This window comes from Moschus berezovskii, chromosome 9 (assembly GCF_049115385.1).
Source record: "Moschus berezovskii isolate FMDL1 chromosome 9, NW_MosBer_1.0, whole genome shotgun sequence".
Classification (NCBI taxonomy): domain Eukaryota; kingdom Metazoa; phylum Chordata; class Mammalia; order Artiodactyla; family Moschidae; genus Moschus; species Moschus berezovskii.
The window spans coordinates 16,375,583-16,391,941 of record NC_142468.1 but is presented as its reverse complement, the minus strand read 5'-3'; the positions used below and the strand labels follow the sequence as shown (position 1 = coordinate 16,391,941).

General features: G+C 40.9%; 1 protein-coding gene across 10 annotated transcripts in view; it reads left to right on the top strand.

Annotated features, from left to right (window-relative positions):
• TTLL5 (tubulin tyrosine ligase like 5) overlaps positions 1-16,359 on the top strand; it is a 318,082-nt gene that overhangs the window by 12,467 nt on the left and 289,256 nt on the right. For all 10 annotated transcript variants that reach the window (XM_088839430.1, XM_088839428.1, XM_055435681.2 and 7 more), the window contains exons 4-5: positions 11,411-11,493; positions 13,099-13,205. In XM_088839430.1, coding sequence (XP_088695556.1) covers positions 11,411-11,493; positions 13,099-13,205 — 190 coding nt within the window. The remainder of the gene's footprint in view (positions 1-11,410; positions 11,494-13,098; positions 13,206-16,359) is intronic.

Sequence of the window (16,359 nt, the reverse complement as noted above, 5' to 3'; positions counted from 1 at the left end):
TTTTTTTTAACGTCATTCTAACTAAAAGTTTGTCCACTTTGAGAATCATTTTAAAGAGTTAGCTTTTTATTTTGCTTATTTTTGCTATTGTTTTTCTATTCTTGTTTGTTGTTTAGTCGCTAAGTCATGTCCAACTCTTTGCTACCCCATGGACTGTAACACACCAGGCTCCCCATCCTTCACTGTCTCCTGGAGTTTGCTCAGATTCATGTTCAATGAATCATTGAGTCAGTGATGCTATTTAACCATCTTATCCTCTGCCATCCCCTTCTCCTTTTGCATTCAATCTTTCCCGACTTCAGGGTCTTTTCCAATCAATCAGCTCTTTGTATCAGGCAGCCAAAGTATTGGAGCTTCAGCTTCAGCATCAGTCCTTTCAATGAATATTCAGGGTTGATTTCCTTTATGATTGACTGGTTTGATCTCCTTGTAGTCCTAGGGACTCTCAAAAGAGTCTTCTCCAGCACCACAATTAGAAAGCATCAGTTCTTTGGCACTCAACCTTCTTTATGGTCCAGCTCTCACATACATACATGACTACTAGAAAAACCATAGTCTTCATTTCGTTTACCTTCACTCATCTTTGATTTTAAGCAGTGCTCTGAATCCTGGCATTAGCCTGTAGCTGTCTGCAAAGGTCACATACCATGCATGTGAACTTTTGTTGTGTGATATAGTGGAAAGCGTCTTTACATGGGTTCTGAATCAATACTTCAGATCCCAGCTTTGGCATTTACTAGCTGTGAATCTTGTGCAATCACTTACACTCTCTCAATCCATTTCATTATTAGTAAAATGGAGATAAAAGCTACCTTGCAGGCATTGCAGGAATAAGATCACGTTATGTTTAGCACACAGTAGGCCCTCAAAATTTGTGCTGCTCACTCTACTTGTAAGATCTACTCTACTCTGAGATGACTTTAAGGTCTATCCTTGCCCCACAGTAAGCCAGAGTTCAGAGGAGGATTAGCACCAGCTTCTGGGATTTGAATTTTCCTCCCTCCCCAAGGGTCCTGGTATTCTAATCCCTTCAGCGAGTTGCTAGGTTACCGCTTAAAGGCACGTGATTCATTCATGTTTGCGGAAGTTGAAGTCACTGAAGATATTTTTCTTTTTTTTTTTTTTTTTGATATTTTTCTAATATTACTAATATTTGCTGAAAATCTCCCTCTAAATATGATTAGAGTCAAAACATCAAAGGTGGGTTAAAAACAGCAGAAGTAAATAATCCTTCCCTCAAACATGTTTCTTTTTGGTTTGCTTGTCACACAAATGAATCCATGTATTCTGTGGCAATAGGCAGACCCTTCTTTTCTAGAATACCTAACATTTATTGGACATTAGCATCCATCGATGTAATCATGCCATTATTCAAGCAGTCACAATTTTCTAGAACCTATAAGTTTTTAGATTTTTTTCCTGTGTTTTAAAAAAAGCCACTAAATTTGTTTTGTCAAACATTGTTTTTGAATTTTCTATATATTCCCAATTCCTTGAGGTTTAATAATTTTCTTCACCTTCCTTTATGAAAAGACCAATTTTAATGAGTTTTATTAGTTGCTTCCTGAGATTTCTGGGTTGTTCAACATCTTGGTCTGTTTTTTTTTTTTTCCCCTCTGTCTTAAAATATAGCTGACATAGATCTGCTCAGATCATAATCCTGAGTTAAATCCCCTTGAGAAGTGTATCTGGGGCATTAGTTATCTTCTGTTGATCTTAGAGTGTGACATTCCAACTTTGTTTTTTCTGTTATTAAATGTTTCATTGAATCCACTGTTAATATTTTTCATACAAAAAGATTTCATATGCTTTATTTGTGAAATATTCCAGGAATATGTTTTTACTCACCATATCCATGTTTTTTTAAAAATTACATGCTTTGAATATTTAAGTGGAATTGCCTTTTAGAGGCAACATATATTTTCACTTTAATCTTTTCCTGGAATGAAGTATTTTGAAATATTTTATGTTTTGCCCCTGAATATGTCAGTTTCATCAGTTTGCATTTGTATAGACTAGCAGTGTCCAACAGAAATATGGTGTAATTCTTCAGTTGAGTTCAGTTCAGTCGCTCAGTCGTGTCTGACTCTTCGCGACCCCATGAATCACAGCACGCCAGGCCTCCCTGTCCATCACCAACTCCCGGAGTTCACTCAAACTCTTGTCCACAGAGTCGTGATGCCATCCAGCCATCTCATTCTCTGTCGTCCCCTTCTCCCGCCCCCAACCTTTCCCAGCATCAGAGTCTTTTCCAGAGAGTCAACTTATTGCATGAGGTGGCCAAAGTATTGCAGTTTCAGCTTTAGCATCAGTCCTTCCAATGAACACCCAGGATCGATCTCCCTTAGAATGGACTGGTTGGATCTCTTTGCGGTACAAGAGACTCTAAAGAGTCTTCTCCAACACCACAGTTCAAAAGCATCAATTCTTCGGCGATCAGCTTTCTTCACAGTCCAACTCTCACATCCGTACATGACCACGGGTAAAACTATAGCCTTGACTAGACGGACCTTTGTTGGCAAAGTAATGTCTCTGCTTTTTAATATATTATCAAGGTTGGTCATAACTTTCCTTCCAAGGAGTAAGCGTCTTTTAATTTCATGGCTGCAATCAGCATCTGCAGTGATTTTGGAGCCCAAAAAAATAAAGTCTGACACTGTTTCCACTGTTTTTCCATCTATTTCCCATGAAGTGATGGGACCAGATGCCATGATCTTTGTTTTCTGAATGTTGAGCTTCAAGCCAACCTTTTCACTCTCCTCTTTCACTTTCATCAAGAGGCTTTTGAGTTCCTCTTCACTTTCTGCCATAAGGGTAGTGTCATCAGCATATCTGAGATTATTGATATTTCTCCCAGCAATCTTGATTCCAGCTTGTGCTTCTTCCAGCCCAGCGTTCCTCATGATGTACTCTGCATATAAGTTAAATAAGCAAGGTGACAATATATAGCCTTGATGCACTCCTTTTCCTATTTGGAACCAGTCTGTTGTTCCTTGTCCAGTTCTGACTGTTGCTTCCTGACCTGCATACAGGTTTCTCAAGAGGCAGGTCAGGTGGTCTGGTATTCCCATCTCTTTCAGAATGTTCTACAGTTTATTGTGATCCACACAGTCAAAGGCTTTGGCATAGTCAATGAAGCAGAAATAGATGCTCTTCTGGAACTCTCTTGCTTTCTCCATGATCCAGCGGATGTTGGCAATTTGATCTCTGGTGCCTTTGCCTTTTCTAAAACCTGCTTGAACATCTGGGAGTTCACGGTTCACATATTGCTGAAGCCTGGCTTGGAGAATTTTGAGAATGACCTTACTAGCGTGTGAGATGAGTGCAATTGTGCGGTAGTTTGAGCATTCCTTGGCATTGCCTTTCTTTGGGATTGGAATGAAGACTGACCTTTTCCAGTCCTGTGGCCACTGCTGAGTTTTCCAAATTTGCTGGCATATTGAGTGCAGCACTTTCACAGCATCATCTTTCAAGATTTGAAATAGCTCAACTGGAATTCCATCACCTCCACTAGCTTTGTTCGTAGTGATGCTCTCTAAGGCCCACTTGACTTCACATTCCAAGATGTCTGGCTCTAGGTCTGTGATCACGTTATCGTGACTATCTTGGTCGTGAAGATCTTTTTTGTACAGTTCTTCTGTGTATTCCTGCCACCTCTTCTTAATATCTTCTGCTTCTGTTAGGTCCATACCATTTCTGAAAAAAGAAGCAGAAATAGGCGGAATTAACTTTAATAATATATTTTATTTAATCCAAAATATCATTTTCACATTTGCTCAGTATAAAAAAATTGTGATGATATTTTACATCCAGTGTGTATTTTGCACTTTTAGTACATCACCGTGTGGTGATGCTGTGAAAGTGCTGCACTCAATATGCCAGCAAATTTGGAAAACTCAGCAGTGGCCACAGGCCTGGAAAAGGTCAGTCTTCATTCCAATCCCAAAGAAAGGCAATGCCAAAGAATGCTCAAACTACCGCACAGTTGCACTGATCTCACACGCTAGTAAAGTCATGCTCAAAATTCTCCAAGCCAGGCTTCAGCAATATGTGAACCGTGAACTCCCAGATGTTCAAGCAGGTTTTAGAAAAGGCAGAGGAGCCAGAGATCAAATTGCCAACATCCGCTGGATCATGGAGAAAGCAAGAGAGTTCCAGAAAAACATCTATTTCTGCTTCATTGACTATGCCAAAGCCTTTGACTGTGTGGATCACAATCAACTGTGGAAAATTCTGAAAGAGATGGGAATACCAGACCACCTGACCTGCCTGTTGAGAAACCTGTATGCAGGTCAGGAAGCAACAGTTAGAACTGGACAAGGAACAACAGACTGGTTCCAAATAGGAAAAGGAGTACGTCAAGGTTGTATATTGTCACCCTGCTTATTTAACCTATATGCAGAGTACATCATGAGGAACGCTGGGCTGGAAGAAGCACAAGCTGGAATCAAGATTGCCGGGAGAAATATCAATAACCTCAGATATGCAGATGACACCACCCTTATGGCAGAAAGTGAAGAGGAACTCAAAAGCCTCTTGATGAAAGTGAAAGAGGAGAGTGAAAAGGTTGGCTTGAAGCTCAACATTCAGAAAACAAAGATCATGGCATCTGGTCCCATCACTTCATGGGAAATAGATGGGGAAACAGTGGAAACAGTGTCAGACTTTATTTTTTTGGGCTCCAAAATCCCTGCAGATGCTGATTGCAGCCATGAAATTAAAAGACGCTTACTCCTTGGAAGGAAAGTTATGACCAACCTTGATAATATATTAAAAAGCAGAGACATTACTTTGCCAACAAAGGTCCGTCTAGTCAAGGCTATGGTTTTTCCAGTGGTCATGTATGGATGTGAGAGTTGGACTGTGAAGAAAGCTGATCGCTGAAGAATTGATGCTTTTGAACTGTGGTGCTGGAGAAGACTCTTGTGAGTCCCTTGGACTGCAAGGAGATCCAACCAGTCCATTCTAAAGGAGCTCAGTCCTGGGTGTTCATTGGAATGACTGATGCTAAAGCTGAAACTCCAATACTTTGGCCACCTCATGCGACGAGTTGACTCACTGAAAAGACTCTGATGCTGGGAAGAATTGGGGGCGGGAGGAGACGGGGATGACAGAGAATGAGATGGCTGGATGGCATCACCGACTCAATGGACAGGAGTTTGAGTGAACTCCGGGAGTTGGTGATGGACAGGGAGGCCTGGCGTGCTGTGATTCATGGGGTCGCGGAGAGTCGGACACGACTGAGCAACTGAACTGAACTGAACTGGTGTGGTGCAGAGGTTTCATTGAAGGCATTTGGTCTGTGTTTAGATTTCATAAATGTTATAGTTGAAATTATAGTAAATTCCTATGCTCAGGTTGTTCCAAACAAGTTTTCCAACTTGTACTGAGACCAAATTAAGTATGAGTTTTAAAATTAAAAATTAACTAAAGTTAAATAAGATGAAAAATTCAATTCCTTTGTCATACTAGTCACCCTTCAAGTTACATGTGGCTAGTGACTGCCATAGTCAGCAGTACAGGTAAGGACCTAGTTTTCTGACAGGGAGGCAAAAATACACTGTGTTGCCCTTGAAAGGGTGATTCTTGAATTCTAAAATAATTTTAAAAAATGTTAGTTGTGTCTCGCTTCTAGTTCCACAGACTCCTCAGAGCTCATCAGTGCTCTCTAGGCGCCTCTGTGCTGGCGTTAGATTACAGGTTCCTTGTTGGTCTTAGCCGTGCTACAGTTAGTTCTGGAACTCCCAGGGGTCCTAGTACTTCAGATTGTCCTTGGGGATGCACGTGAGTGGTTGACAAGACAGTTCTACAGTCTCATAAGTAGAATTGATGCGATGTGTGTTAGAGTCTTAGATGTTGGATGTTTGGCAGTTTGCTCACCCTGCCTCTTATTTTTATATGGAAAAACCATGGCTGAAGTCGTTCTGGCTTGAGCAGTTGGTTAGATTCAGTTTAGAGTTGCATTTCTCCTCTGGACTCTTTCTGGGGAGAGGGAGCCCAGGCTTACCAGGTATTGCTTTTTTATTTATTTATTTTTGGCTGCACTGGGTCTTCATTGCTGCTTGGGCTTTCTCTGGGTGTGGTGAGTGGGGGCTTCTCTCGAGTTGCGCTGTGCGGGCCTCTCATTGTGGTGGCTTCTCTTGCTGCAGAGCACCGGCTCTAGGGGATGGGGTTCAGTAGTTGTGGCTCATGCGTTTAGTTGTTCTGTGGCCTGTGGGATCTTCCTGGACCAGGGATCGAACTGATGTCCCCTGCATTGCAAGGCAGACTCCTAACCACTGGGCCACCAAGGAAGCCCCAGATATTTCGGAAGAAGCCCAAGTGTGTAATTTACTATGTAGCCTGTGTATCAGTGTATATATTTGTAGTTATTTTGCAGTGTGTGTGTGTGTTTGTTTGTTTTTTTACTATACAAAATTTTTTCCTGTGTATCAGCAAACTTTTTTCTTTTTCTTTTTTTTTTGGCTGCACCTTGTGGTTTGTGGGATCTTGGTTTCCCAACCATGGATTGAACACAGCAGTGAAAGCGTCAAGTTCTAGCCACTGGACTGTCAGGAAATTCCCTTATCAGCAAGCTTTCTTATTCTAAAAGCTCTGCATGTATCAACTGATTCAATGCTTTTAGCTACCCTGTGAGATAAGTCCCTTTGTTATCAACCTCGTTTTATAGGTGAGGAAATTGAGCATAGTGAAATTAAATAACTTATTTAAGATCACAGACAGGAAGTAGCAGAGCCAGAATTTGAACCTTAGCAATCTGACTTCAGAGATACTGTTTTTCCATACACCTTACTGATCATCTTCCCTGTGGCCTGGGATAGGCACTGCAGAGCAGGCAGAGAATTGGGTGCAGTCCTGGTCCCCAGCAGTTGATGTGTGCTTAGTCACTGAGTCGTATCCGACTCTTGTGACCCAATGGACTGTAGTCCGCCAGGCTCCTCTGTCCATGGGGATTTTCCAGGCCAGAATACTGGAATGCGTAGCCTTTCCCTTCTCCAGGGGATCTTCCCATTTTCCCAACCCAGGGATCGAACTCAGGTCTCCCACATCGCAGGCGATTCTTTACCATCTGAACCACTGGGGAATCCCTAGAATACTGGAGTGGGTAGCCTATCCCTTCTCCAGGGGATTTTCCCAACCCAGGAATTGAACCATGGTCTCCTGCATTGCAGGCAGATTCTGAGGCTTGGGCTTTTTACATGCAAAACTGAGGATGTCAGTGATCAGTTACTATAATGAAAAAAACCTGGTTTTCTTTCATTTTTCTGAACATTTTATTTTAAAAAACAAAATCTCCCACGTTATGAGAATAGTACAATGAATTCATGTATGCTGTTTCCCTAGTTTCACAATTATTAACATTATTACTATTAACATTTTGTCATGTTTGCTTCTCCCTCTCTTTCTATCTCTGAACCATTTGAGAATTAGTTCAAGTACATCACGCCTAAATACCTTATTCAGCATGTTTATCCTCAGAACAAGGGATCCTCTCTATAACCACAGTACATTAATAACCCTCAGGAAATCTGCCATTGCTGAAACCCTCTTATCTAATATATAGTCCCCGCCCAGATTTCCTTATTGTTCCAGTTTTGTCCTTTATCTTGGTCCCCCCTCCCAACTGAGTATCCAATCAGAGGTTGCATTTAGTTGTCATATTTCTTTAGTCTTCTTTATTATCTACATCCACTTAGTGGATTTTTTTTTTTTGTCTTTCATGCATGGACATTTTTAAAGATTCTAGACTAGTTGCTTTGTGGATGTCCTTAAGTTTGGACTTGTCAGATTGATTTCACGTATTTAGATTCAGGTTAAAAAAGTTGAAAGACATTTTCAGGACTATCACTTAATGAAGTCATGTGTCACTCAGTGTATCACATTAGGAAGCATATAGCATCATTTTATTGCATGATTAGTGATGACAAGTTAAATTGTTTGGTCAGTTAGTGTTTACCAGATTGCTTCATTCTAAAGGTACTCTTGTCTCTTGGTATAAGCATTCTCTGTAGCGATGTTTTGGGATGTCTGAATAACCTATTCTCCACTAGCCTCTCCCTCGTTGGTATTCACTGACTTTTGTCTGAATCACTATTGTAGTTTTTGTAAAATAGTGATTTTATATTTCAGTTTGTCCTTCTACATTTATTAGCTGGCTTTTCTGTAAAGAAGAGCTTTCCCTTCTATGTAGACTGAATAATAGTCTTCCAAAGATGTCCACTTCCTAATCCCTGGAACCTGTGAAAATGTTACCTGACTTAGCAAAGGGGAATTGAGGTCATGGATGGAATTAAAGTTGGTAATCAGCTAACCCTTAGGATAAGGAGATTCTTCAGGAGGGCCCAAAGTAATTACAAGATAGGTGTGGGATATATTGCTTTGTCAGAAAGAGGACCCTTACTGAGGAGACAGAAGCAGCATCGCACTGGTGTGGTGCGAGAAGGGCTAGGCCTGCCACTGCTGGCTCTGAAGACAGAAGAAGGGGACGGCCAGCTCGAGAATGGGGGCAGCCCCCAGAGGCTGGAGGAGGAAAGGCGACGGATCCTACCCAGGGACGACAGAAAGGAACGCAGCCCTGCCACTGCCTTGATGACACTTGTTTTGGATTTCCACCCTAGAAAACTAGTATAGCTTTCTTACCTTCTTATCAGTGTGGATTCGTGGGTGGTTTTCTTTTTTATAAGTGAGTTTAAAATCTATTTCTGCCAGCATTCATTTTTGTATTCCAGTTGCCTCGAATCTGGCTGTGGGGAGCCCTTCCACGACCCTGTGCCGTGTTCTCAGGCCTCGTGCCTGCCCTCTCTCGGCATAGCAGTGTATTCCAGACTTACCTTGTGCTTTCCTTCCCCAACTCAAATCAGGACACAGACTCCAAAAGAACTTTTTCAATTTATCGTGATCATTATATCTCCAAAAACTGAATATGTGTCCTGGATTAAACTATGTCACAATCTTAATGAATATACAATTGAGCAAAACAGTATGAGTAAATTAAAATTTCAATAAGTAATAAACATAAAAGTAGAAAAAATAGAAATCCATTTCTTAATATATGAATTGTGCATTTACAAAATTAGTTGGATCGTTTATCCATAGTTGAATATTATTTATTGCTAGAGTGAAACAGTTCAGCTAATTTCTCTTTATTGATCGTTTTTATAGAGGTAAGCTCTAGGAAACTTTAGAACACACACTCTAGAGCATTGCACTGTGCTGTTTCTTATATTATACTTCCCATTGCTTTTCTTATAACAATATTGTAAGACAATATAATAGTGATTAACCGTTAGGAAAACTCCATATCTGGGCTTTACAGGTTTGCTGCGGGAATGAGAAGTATGGAGTATCTGGCCTTATGGTTCCACTCCTGTGTCTGCTTGGCACGGTGTTCCTGCCAGGGCTGGCAGCAGGGATTTATGAATGTTTTCACATAAAGTTATAAAAAGAAATGCTTATCTTTGACTCTCGAGGCTGAATTTTGTTCCAGAGCCTGTTCATATGTTTCTGTATTATACTCACTCAGAAATTGTTCAGTGCACAGTCCTTTTAAAAAAAATCATTCTGCCAAATTCTTAGCTAACAATTTATAGTGATGCGTAGAAAGAGATTAAATATAAAGGGCCAAGAAAATGTTAGTCTTTCAAGGTATATACGACTACAGACCTTCCTCTTAGCCAGGGGTCACAAGCGCAGCGTGCTCTCTGGGGCCTAGCAGGAAATGAGCGAGGCAGGCCAAGCGGTCACGGTGCTGAACCAGACAGTGCGGGTCTGTGCTGACAGGCGTGTGCGTGCCTGTGCTTCACTGTTGCCTTGCCAAGGGGAGAGCACAGGGTTGCCAGGGTTTTCAAGAGAAGTCCAGAGTCTATATTTTTATATGAGTTCCTCTGATTTCAAAAGATTAGCAATTCAATTTAATTTTTTTTTTAATTTTTAAAAAATATTTTTAATTCATTTATTTGGATGTGCGGGTCTGAGTTGTGGCACATGGGATCTTCAGTCTTTGTTGCAGCATGTGGGATCTATTATAGCTCCCTGACTAGGGATCAAACCTGGGTCTCCTGCATTGGCGGTGTGGAGTCTTAGCCACTGGATCACTGGGGAAGTCCCTCAATTTTATTTATTTAACACATTAAAATTTTTTTTTTTTTTTTTTTTTAAATTTTTGACTGTGCTGGGTCTTCCTTGCTGCACAGGCTTTTCTCTAGCTGGGGTGAGTAGAGGCTACTCTCTAATGGCGGTGTGCAGGCTTCTCATTGGGGTGAATTCTCTTGTTGCCGAGCATGAGTTCTGGGCCATGAGGGTTTCCGTAGCTGCGGCACAAGAGGCTCAGTGGTTGAGGCTTCCGGGCTCTAGAGTACAGGCTTCATAGTTGTGGCACATGGGCTTAGTGGCTCTGCAGCGGCCTGTGGGACCTTCCCGGATCAGGGCTGGAACCTGTGTCTTCTGCATTGGCAGGAAGATCCTTTATCCCTGAGCCACCAGGGAAGCCCCCCTCAATTTTTTTTTTAAAAGCACAGTGAGGAATGAACAAGCCAGGTCTGCAGATTGGTTTCGGTCTGTACGTCACCAGTTTATCGTATCTCTGGTCTAAGATATGCTGGTGATCAGAATTGCTGCACATGGGGCTATCTAGAACAGGGCTTCCTAGCCTTTTTTGATGTAGTGAGTGGTGTCGGCAGTATGGGGAAGCCTGTGGGTCTCTTCTCAGGCTAATGTTTTTTAGGTGTATTTTAAAGATACACAAGACTACAAAGAAAATAAATTGTATTGAAATATAGTCTCAGAAAACCAAGTTTGTGATATGTATGCTTTTTATTAGTGCACTAAATAACATGACTTAGTGGTAGGTCTGTTAACTGTATTAATTTTTAAATACTGTGAGAATAAGTGATTTTTGTGGGGGCCATGCCTTGCTACTTGCAAGTATCTCAGTTCTCTGACCAGGGACTGATCTCAGGCCACAGCAGTGAAAACATGGAGTCCTAACCACTAGGCCACCAAGGAACTCCTGAGAATAAGGGATTTTCTAAGATAACTGAACAACTGTAAAAGAATCTTAGAATACTTGCTATCTATGGGTGGCAGGGTCACAGGCACTGCTAGTACCATTCTGCTTTGTTGCCTACGTTCCTGATTGAAGGTACTGTTAAATTGCAACTAGAAATTACTGAAAACAAGGATGTCATTTCTCCCCCGACTCCCAACCCATGTTTTGTGAAGCCCCATGAACCTCAGGTTCTCTGGTTAAGATCCCCTTGGACCAAAACAATCCACTTATTAGTAACATAAGGATAGCAATATAATGTTATTTTGTGTAATTACAGCAGCCACTATATTACTGTTTATCTCTTTTATTCCTTTCTCCACAGTTAAATTTCTGGTTATTGAACTTGATTCTGTTTTTCTTTAGAACGTTATCACTTGTCTTACAAGATTGTACGAACAGACAGTCGCCTGGTACGCAGCATTCTGACAGCCCATGGATTTCATGAAGTAAGCTCATTTTCACTGCCTTACTTGATTTGCTCAAAAGCTGAAAATCCTAGCTACCTAACTGCCTATGATCTAACAAGGCTAGCTCTAGAAAGTACATGGGACCCCTACTTAGAGATGATGCAGAATTTGCATTGACTTTCTGAGTGGCTTTACCATGAAATACATGGAAAACATTTTCACAGGATTTTGTGGGGTTTTTTTTTTTTTCTTGCTATGCTTTTAGGCATGGGCTACAGGCAGAGATGCCCATAAGGAATTGTCTAACACTCAGTTAAAACTCTTTGATCACAAGCAACAGAAACAGATTCTGCCTAACTTAAACCTAATAGGAAAAGGAATCTGTGATAAAGATGTGCATAGAGTGGCAGTATCAGAGGAGCAGCTGAAAACAGCAGGCCTTTGACAGGGAGACTGCAGTGGCCCCAGGGATCTGGCAGAAGTCTTCAGGACCACCTTTGAAGCTTTGGAAAGAATCGACTCTATTCATTGTCCTTGTGCCTTTCTCCACTCAAGAACTGTTTTCTGCAGATGCAGTGATTGGACTAGCTTGAGTCAAAGGTTCACTCCTTGGGGGAAAGTAGGGTGGGTGATTGGCAGATCCTTTAAAAACCTTCAGTTCAGTTCAGTTCAGTTCAGTCGCTCAGTCGTGTCCGACTCTCCGCGACCCCATGAATCACAGCACGCCAGGCCTCCCTGTCCATCACCAACTCCCGGAGTTCACTCAAACTCATGTCCACAGAGTCGGTGATACCATCCAGCCATCTCATTCTCCATCATCCCCTTCTCCTCCGGCCCCAACCTTTCCCAGCATCAGAGTCTTTTCCAGTGAGTCAGCTCGTCGCATGAGGTGGCCAAAGTATTGCAGTTTCAGCTTCAGCATCAGTCCTTCCAATGAACACCCAGGATTGATCTCCTTTAGAATGGACTGGTTAGATCTCCTTGCAGTACAAGGGAAAATTGGGAAAATGGGGACGTTGGTATCAATAGGGACAGGTAAAAATGCTGGACAGGCTTCCATTGTAGATATTTTGAGACAATTGATAAAAGTCTAGTTGCTCACTTCTTATCTTAGGTTGGGATATGAAGTAGACATTTTGAGGAAGTTCTGATACCAGTTTATGTCCTATCTTTGTTCATCTTTTATCTCCAGGGCTTAAAGTGGTACCTGCTACATCAGAGGCAGCGGGTACATAATTCTTGAATGAATGAACAAATGAATTCTAGTGAATGAGTGAATTCTGAGTTGGTATAAGCTTTTAGATCTGATATCACTTTATACTCAGCATCTGCAAGGACAGTCTGATAAGGGAGTCCTCAAATCTCACTTTGATATGTAAGAATATTAAGAGGTATCATGGACTTCTATAAAAGAGTTAATTCTACTACTCTTTGCAGGTAGTACTTGCCCAGCTCTCACAGTTCTTTAAACTTGCTTATCCCCGTGTTCTTACACTCAGCTTTTTTGACTTACTGGCTCAGATCCTAATGAGCCCCACCCCCATGAGTGCTCTGTGGGTGAATGATCTCTATGGCTTTTTCTTCCGTTTTTCTTCCAGGGGCTGTCTCTGGTGTTTCTTATCTTGTCTTTTTATCTGCCCTTAGGTTCATCCGAGCAGCACTGACTATAACCTGATGTGGACAGGATCCCACCTGAAGCCCTTCTTACTTCGTACCCTCTCTGAAGCACAAAAGGTTAATCACTTTCCCAGGTAATGCTCTTGCAGCTACTTTGCTCCATTTAAAGGTACCTGACATTGAGGCATGTAGCCAGCAGAGATAATTAACATCTTTAAAAAAAAGAAAAAAAGGAAGTCTGTGATATAGGGCTGCTGCTGCTGCTGCTAAGTCACTTCAGTCGTGTCCGACTCTGTGTGACCCCACAGACGGAAGCCCACCAGGCTCCCCCCTCCCTGGGATTCTCCAGGCAGGAACACTGGAGTGGGTTACCATTTCCTTCTCCAATGTGTGAGTGATATAGGGCAGCCGTCTGTAAATCAGACTGAGGTGTTCACCTTCCTGGACGTAGTTGAAGACTTTGCGAGGGCTCTGTAGGATGGATGGTTTTAAAATACACTACTCTGGATTGCAAATCCTGTAGATTCTCTTTCCTCAAATCGAGCTGCTTGTGAGCCCCTCAGTGTGGCTAGATTCTCACCTCTCACCTTCTTTTCCAGTTACTGTTTCGCCTTTATAAAAGAATAGCCCACCTAGATTCTTAATATGTATATTATGCAGAGATGTAAAAATTTCCAGGGTTCCAAACATGGGATGAAAAAAATTGATGTTTACTCCAGGTAATAGTATAATGAATCTTTTAGCCTGTTAGTGATTTCCATTTCTTTGCTTTTTAACAGAGTTAAAGAAGGACATGATCAAGTTGTCAGCTGATAAATCATTAAATATAAATTTTAATGATAGGTCATTTTATGGCTTTTGACTTACAATTAGTAAATAGTTCAACGAATTGAGGGTCATTGCTATAGTAAACTTCTTCCAGTCTCATTGGTTAATGTCAGCCTCGAGAGGCAATACTGCTTAATAGCTAGAAGCAGGAGCTCTGTAGCCAGCTTCTCTGGGCCCAGATCTCAGCTCTGCTGACTGATCTTGGGCAAGTGAGCTTTCTGAGCTTCAGCTTCCTCTTTTGTAAAAAGAAGATACTAATAACACACACTTTGTAGGACTATAGTGAAGATTTTATGTATCAGGATCTGAAGTGCTTAGAGCATCACATGCCTGAGGCATAGTAAACACTGTATATAACTGTTAGCTATTATGTTTCTCAGTGTTTCAGTTCAGTTCAGTTCAGTCGCTCAGTCATGTCCGACTCTCTGCAACCCCATGAATCACAGCACGCCAGGCCTCCCTGTCCATCACCAACTCCCGGAGTTCACTCAAACTCATGTCCATCGAGTCGGGGATGCCATCCAGCCATCTCATTCTCTGTCGTCCCCTTCTCCTCCTGTTCCCAATCCCTCCCAGCATTAGAGTCTTTTCCAGTGAGTCAACTTGTTGCATGAGGTGGCCAAAGTATTGGAGTAGTGTTTCAGTTCAGTTCAGTTGCTCAGTCGTGTCCGACTCTCTGCGACCCCATGAATCACAGCATGCGAGGCCTCCCTGTCCATCACCAACTCCTGGAGTTCACTCAAACTCATGTCCATCGAGTTGGTGATGCCATCCAGCCATCTCATTCTCTGTCATTCCCATCTCCTCCCACCCCCAATCCCTCCTAGCATCAGACTCTTTTCAAGTGAGTCATGAAAAAGAAAACAGATGAATAGAATTGATGCTGAATCCCCTGCTTTATTCTAGCAGTGAGTAATATTCAACGACAGAGAGATACATGGCCTGTTGGGGAAGAGGGCAGGTAATCTCATCTGTCTAATGAAGAGATGCAAATCTAATAAAAGTTTTGTTAATTGCTCAGTGGTTATGTTATATTTTATTTTCAGGACTTATGCCCCAGTTACTCACTCAAGAAGTTTTCTTTTCAATCTCTTCATGTATTTTACTCCTCATTTTTATGAAATGAAGTTTTCTTCTTGATTATTCAGTTCTACTGTCTCATATTCAGTTAATGTGTATAAATACTCAGCTTATGCTGTCTCCGATGTCAAATAATTTCTTCATCATCTTAGATAAATGTGTATTTTAAATCTTTTCAACAGGTTCCAGTTTTATTTTATGTTTGAGCTTCATGGGCAGAAAATAGTTTAAACCTTAGTTTCTTTCTTAATGTCTGGAGGATGTGACTGGTTTTCTAAATGGGTGACTGGGTAGTTGAAGTAAATCAGATCCAGCTATTTTAAAGAAATATTTAAACAGTCTTAATATAGCCCATAGGAGAGACTGCATTCCTAATGCCTGTTAGTAATATATTATTTATTTCAATAGCTTTTGAAATACACTGTAGGTATATAGGTATTCCATCTCAATCTGAACTTGGTATTCATAAATTCTAACCTATGTTTTCTTGACTCCTATTTGAATTGGAGGAGCTCAGCTGACTCATGTACAAGAGGAATGGAAACACTTAAAATGCTTCCAATATTATTGTGCACTCTTTTAATGTAATTTTTTATTCTAAATAAATTTAGACTTTTAGAAAAGTTGCAGAAATAATACAGAGTTCCTTTGTTTTCTTTACCTGGTTTTCCTTCTGTTAACATCAGTTATAGCCATAGTGTAATTATCAAAATGGAGAAATTGATTTTAGTATGATATACATTATAATCAAAAGTTATAGTCTTTATGGTGTTTTGATGAACTGTATACTATGTTCCTATAATGATAGGTCAATATATGTATAACAGACAGAGCCTTATGGTCACGGGAAATTAAAAAGTATTAAATATAATTTGTATGCACATTTTTCTTATAGAAAAGGTATAATATAATGTAAGCGACACAAGCTTTGAATCTGTTATGTTAGCCTAAGCTGTTTGGGAAACGTAATGGAAGAAGTAAACGCAAGGATGGAAGGGGGGAATCATGTCTGGGTGGGAGTGTGAGGGTGGCTTTTGGGGTGCTGGGAATATTCTATGCTCAGCGGTGGTCACACGGTAGCCTGAAATTTATCATGCTCTGCATTTGACTTATTTTCCTGTTTATATGTTACTTTCAGTAAAAAATATAGTATTTTAAAAAGTGAAATATTTACTGATGAGGACAGCCTTTTCTTTTATCATACTTTGAAAATGCACAGTGGCTAATGAATCCTGTTGTTACTGAGGTTCCCTTGACTATACTTAAAAGGCTACTGTTACAGTTTTATTTTAAAACTGTATTTGCCATTCATTAGATCCTTTGGAACAACTTAAGTTTATGATGAAAAATCTTACATGTCAACTAGAAAGATACGTGGTT